At 45.0% G+C, this 6,000-nt stretch overlaps 1 protein-coding gene across 1 annotated transcript in view; it reads left to right on the top strand.

Annotated features, from left to right (window-relative positions):
* Positions 1-6,000, top strand: part of Kntc1 (kinetochore associated 1) — a 74,043-nt gene that overhangs the window by 55,760 nt on the left and 12,283 nt on the right. The window contains exons 53-54 of the mRNA XM_021222668.2: positions 3,789-3,835; positions 5,429-5,507. Of these exons, the coding sequence (XP_021078327.1) occupies positions 3,789-3,835; positions 5,429-5,507 (126 nt within the window). The remainder of the gene's footprint in view (positions 1-3,788; positions 3,836-5,428; positions 5,508-6,000) is intronic.

Below are 6,000 nucleotides of genomic sequence, written 5' to 3' on the forward strand. Positions count from 1 at the left end.
CCCAGGCTCCTGCTGAGATAGGAGCTGAATGTGTTCTACACAAGATGACCCTGCAAAGAAGGACACAGATTGACCTCCCTCCCTCCCTGTCTCCCTCCCTCCCAGACAGCAGCTCTCTGTGTCCCTCAGACAGCTTGCATAGTTATCCTAGTACTTGGCCTGTCGAGCACCGAGAGCAGAGCCTGCCCTGCACACCTGACTCGGGCTCTAAGATCACCTGTTACCTGGTGACTGTTAGTTAATGAGGCTGAGTTAATGAGGCAGTTTGTCTTTCTTTTCTGTTACTCTGCAGCTATTGTACCCTCCAGCCCCTGACTTCAGACCATTCTCATCTAAGAAGACTTTTTACTTGGATTCATGTGGTTAACTTTTTACTTTGAGTTAATTTAAAATGAAACAGTAGCCAGGCATGGTGGCTTGGTGGTGTACAACTTTAATCCCAGTACTTCGGAGGCAGAGTCAGGTGGATTTCTGAATTCGAGGCCAGCCTGGTCTACAAAGTGAGTTCCAGGACAGCCAGGGCTATACAGAGAAACCCTGTCTCAAAAAAACCAAATAAATAATAAATAAAACAAAATAAAATGAAACAGTAAAGTTTAAGAGCGATGCACGAATATTCCTGTACACCTCATACCCAGACTCGTTAGTTATTAATCTCCCTCCATATTTATTTTATTCTCTCTAACTTTTTACTCATTTCTCTCTACTGGGGAATGAATATACTACACGTGCCATATTCTTGATCCTTTAATATTTAAGTGCATATTTCCTAAGAGCGGCGATTTGGTTAACTACTACCATTTTAATTTTAAAAATCAGAAAAGTCTCAGCAATTGAGAGGTGGAGATGGGAAGTTCATTGCAAGTGTGAGGGCAGCCTTGTCTACCTACAGAAGACCCTGCCCTAAAAGTACCGATTGCAGAATTAAACGTGGTATGATGCTCGAGGCTACAGCCTGTCTTACAGGTGTTTGTTTGTCTAGACAGGGTTTCTCTGTGTAGCCTTGGCTATTCTGGAGCTCACTACTTGGAACTCACTATTTAGACAGGCCTTACACAGATCCTCCTGCCTCTGCCTCCCGAGTGCTGGGGTTAAAGTTGTACACCACCAAGCCCATGACCATACCCGGCGACCCTGGCGGTGTTGGCTGTTATTTTTCTAAACCGTCCTTCTGTTTCGGTCCACCTAATCCTTCCCGTGATAGAACCTGATTTGTAGCCAGGGCCTGACGTGCGCGTTCAATCTCGGCAGGCCAAGGCGGCCAAGGCGGGCGGGCTTCTGTGAGTCGGAGGCCAGTGTGCTCGGCATAGCAAGTTCCGAGCAAAACCTTGCCTCGAAATAAATAATCATAGAAATCGAGTCTCATGCTGCATAAATGATGTTAGGATATATTTGGAAGAATAAGATAATCTGTTGGGCCTTTATGGGTAGTATTAATTTACTTGGTATGTCTGTGTCTGTGTGTCTGTGTGTGCTTACCTATGTGGGTGTATGTGTACAGAGAAGTCAAGGGACATATAGAGTCAGTTCTATCCTATCTTTACAGGTTATATTGATTTAGATGCATGTCTTAGTTCAGTTGTCCCTTTTTCTAATATTTACGGTTCTTCCTTTTGTAGTTACTAGGGGAAATATACTACAGTATAAAGTTCTCTACAGAATCATCCTTTATCTTATCTACCCACCCCTCTGTGTTAACAACCACTGATGATTTTTTAAACATGTTTTAGTCACAGTGGCACATTAACAGATTGGAGGGTATGAGCTTTTATAAAATGTCATTTTGAGCTGGGCGTGGTGGCGCATGCCTTTAATCCCAGCACTCAGGAGGCAGAGGCAGGTGGATTTCTGATTTCGAGGCCAGCCTGGNAGGGCTATACAGAGAAACCCTGTCTCAAAAAAAGAAAGAAAGAAAGAAAGAAAGAAAGAAAGAAAGAAAGAAAGAAAGAAAGAAAGAAAGAAAGAAAATGTCATTTTTGCTTTGCTCAAATTTTTCTGTGATTTAACAGAGGCTATGGGCTTTAGTCATGCTGTATAGGTGATGAGTAGGTGGTGTATAGGTGATGTGTAGGTGATGAGTAGGTGGTGTATAGGTGATGTGTAGGTGATGTGCTCTTTGCAGCAGAACAGTGTGTGCCACATGATGCTGATGTTTTTAGAAATAAGTGTGGAAGGAGCTAGCAATCTCAATCCAGATTTTTTAATACTTTCTCTGAATTTTCAGGTAGAATTTAATAAGTAAAGCCTACAATTCTATTCTTAAATAGGAAGATAATATTCTTGAAATGTATTTATAAAAAATGGTATAACCACTATGAAATTAAATACTTATATTTAGTGAGTTTGTTCGATTTAGGGTGCTAATATGCTACCCAAACTTGTTTCAATTCCCAGTCGAAAGCAGTTCCACCGCAACCTTCCAGGTAGCTGAGGTTAGCTGGAGTTGGCAGCCAGCTTTTATTTGGTTTTGTTTTATTGTCCTGATTGATTGACTTTCCTGCTGAATACTGTATTCATTGAATGCTAAGCCTGTACTCTACCACTAAATCATATCCTCAGCCCTTGGCATTTAACTTATTTTTTAATTACATCCAAATTGCCTGACAGAATTGGCTCTCTCCTGCCATGTAGGTCCTGCGGAGTGGACTCGGGTCTAAGACTTGGCAGCAAGTGCCTTTACCTGTGAGTCAACCCAGCAGCCCTGTTGGATTTTACTTAGTAGTTTTTATTTTATATTAATTTTCCATTTCATGCCACAATGTGCTGCTGCTGTTTTGACAATAGATTTTGAGTACCCCAGGCTAGACTCCTGTTCACCATGTAGCTGAGGATGACCTAGAACGTATAGTACCTCCCAAGTGCTGGGATCCAAGGTGTGTGCTACCACACCTGGTCTGTGCTGCCCTGCGGTTTGAACCCAATGGTCCATTCTGCTGTGCAAGCACACCCTGCCTGAGATCCAGCATTTCTGTGGTCCAAGCTCACAGAGAGTAGTCAGCTGAAAGGACCTGGCATCTGAGAACCGTGCCTCCCATCAAACCTGGCACAGTGCTTTCTGAGTCCCGATGAATACACGTTAAGTTGACAAGTGACTCCTTTAAACTCTCTGGAGTGGCTCAGTGACAGAATACTTGACTGGCATGCTGAGATCCTGGGCACCTGGGAGGCTGAGGCACGGCCGGAGCCATCTGAGGCCACATAGTAAGAAGGACTGGGACTGCAGGCGTATGCCACCATGCCAGGCTCCATTCCTTTTAAAACTTACTCAGCAAATGTAAGCACCCAGATGTTTGCTTCGTTTCCTTAGGCCATGCATGTACTCAGAGGTACTCAGAACTTATTTCTGTGTGAGTGAGTGAGAACGAACCCCCTCATCTAAGCAGAAGACATCATCAAGTAATTAACTGCAGTGTGTTGTCCAAATAAACATAGTTTGCTTTTTGTTTTTTTTTTTAAATCATTTTATTATATTGTGTATATGAGTATTTTGCTTGCATGCATGTACATATACCACATACATGCCTGATGCCTGCCTGCTAAGGTCAAAAAAAAAGGTATTCGGTGCTCTGGAACTAGAGTTAGAGAAGATTGTGAGCCACCATGTGAGTGTTTGCATCAGACTCAAGCCCTGCAAGAGCTGCAAGTGCTCTTAACTACTGAGCCAGATCTCCAGTCCCGAAAACATAGTCGTGTACTTGGGTTTTTTGTCTGATATATTACACTAAGATGACAGTTCAGTGTGGTCACAACCTTCAGTTCTTAACCTGTATTCTTCCCTGTTTTCAAAGAAAGCATCGGAGTTCTTTGAACTGGAAGAGGATGCAGTGCTGCATAGGTATGCATTCCTTCATTGTGCTAGCCTTGACATCCAGTGGGGATCTTATGGGAAACTTATGAAAAACTGATGTGTTGTGGCTCAGAGTCTCTGAGAAGAATCAGTGCTAGGCTCCAGGGCAGGGAAGGGAGTCAGAGCCAGAGCTGTGGAGGGTTCTCAGACATCTGCAGCAGAGAGGGCCATGCAAAGGGAAGCTCTTCTGTCAGCCAGAACCTTGGCCCCGGGGCCCTGTGTGCTCTAGAAAATGGCATGGCTCAGATGCAAGACACTGCATCCTTTGTCTGAGACCCAGGTCTACGGAGTTGAGTCTGAGTGCTCTTGGCTTGTTCATTGAGAAGACTATCTAGGCTTGAATCAGAAGGGATGTGGTAACCCATCACCAGTTCTTGATCCCAGCATGGGAAGAGCACATGGTGGTAAGCTGCCAGCTCGTTACTAACCCTGGCTGAGACCACCAGCAGCTGAGCGGCCTGGGGGCCCTGTAGCTTCCTCTCCCCTGGAAATCAAGTAGTGAAGATAGATTTGCAAAGCCCAGAACAAGAAAATAATTGTTCCTAGTTTTGAAGAGAGCTGGCTACCTTCGTACTCTCCGCCCTCCTTCCCTCTGGCCCCCACCTCATGCTGCTGTTTAGAAAAGGTGGGTGTTGGAGAGGTTGAGTTGTTACTTTTACTTGCTTTTTAGTCAGGGTCTAACTGTGTGCGTGAGGGGCAGAACCTACATTGGATTCGGCTCCTTGGTGGTCTATTGGGAGTCTATAAATGCTTCCAGGCACAACATAGGTAGTTATACTGACCTTAAACTTGGAAATCTCTGCCCCAGCCTTCCCACTGAGATTAAAGGCATGTGCCACTACAGCAGGCTTCTTGCTTAGACTTCTAAGGGTAGGTGCACTGTGCCAGCTCATATACAGTTCCTGGCCTATTTAACGGAGCCAGTTATGTGGCGAGCCTTCCGAGCAATTCAGACAGTGACAGAAGAAATCTCCAAAGCACTGAGTCATCAGGACTTCTGTCTTTCCCATCTGAAGCCCCATCTCCTCCAGCATGTTTGTCTAATCCCTCTGGGCCTTCCTAGGAGTGGCCTGCCAGCCCTACGGCTAGAATCTAAAAGGAACCACTTACAAGGTCCTCCTGGGTCCATGTGTGACACTCACTGTGCTGTAAGCTGTGGTCAGTGTCAGTTTCATCGATAATACTGGAAAGCTGAGTGGCTGTGGTACAGAGGAGAACACTGAAAGCCAGCATTTGTTCCTCACACCATATGACTCTTTAGCTGTGAAGGCAGCTCACAGCCATCTGTGACTCCAGTTCCCGGGGATCTCTTGTTCTCTTCTGGCCTCTGCAGACACCAGGCATACACACGGTACACAGACACACAAGCTGGCAAAGCATTCATATACACAAATCAAATAAAATTTTAGAATAAGAGAGACTAAACCTCCTTTGAAAGGGAAAACAAAAATGCCGTTGGCCCATATCTTCCTGGCTGACATCTAGGATGTTGTCATTTACGGTGGGTGGACACACAGTCCCATCGTATTGGGAATCTATCTCTTAAGTTTAAAAAATTGTCTTTTTTTTTTCCCCCTCCAGAATCGTGTATCTCCTCCAGGCTCGTCCTGTTGATTACAGTTCGAGAATGCTGTTTGTATTCGCCACTTCAGCTTCAAGTGTAAGCTCTCGAGACTCAATAGAATCTACGGCCATCTCTGCGTGGCATTTTCCCCCATGTGCATTTCTCACATCTGGCTTCATAAACACAATTCAGATAACACTCACTAACTCACTTCCGGGTGATGTTATCCAATGCTCGGGGATCTCTCCCTACACCACATTCCAGTTAGCACTTCGGCTGCAGCAGCTGCTCGGCAGGTCACATGATGCACCCGTGATAGCTCTCAAAGGTGCACTTTGTTCATTGTGATTAACTCCCTGATCAGTCAGCACCCCTGAAACCAAGCCACTATACAAACCAGCCCTGGGAAGAAGCTCTACTGGCCTCATGGCCTTGTATGACCTGCTTCAGCCCTAATCACCCTCAAGCCTCACTACCTGTGTGAAAAGTGCAGCCCTGGGGAGTCTCCTGAGTCTTCAGGAATTTTCCTATAGCAATTCTCTTGGTAGTTTTGGTGTTGAGAAGGGTGTTTCTTTTTTTTTTTTTTTTT

Source organism: Mus pahari, chromosome 23 (genome assembly GCF_900095145.1).
Source record: "Mus pahari chromosome 23, PAHARI_EIJ_v1.1, whole genome shotgun sequence".
Classification (NCBI taxonomy): Eukaryota; Metazoa; Chordata; class Mammalia; order Rodentia; family Muridae; genus Mus; species Mus pahari.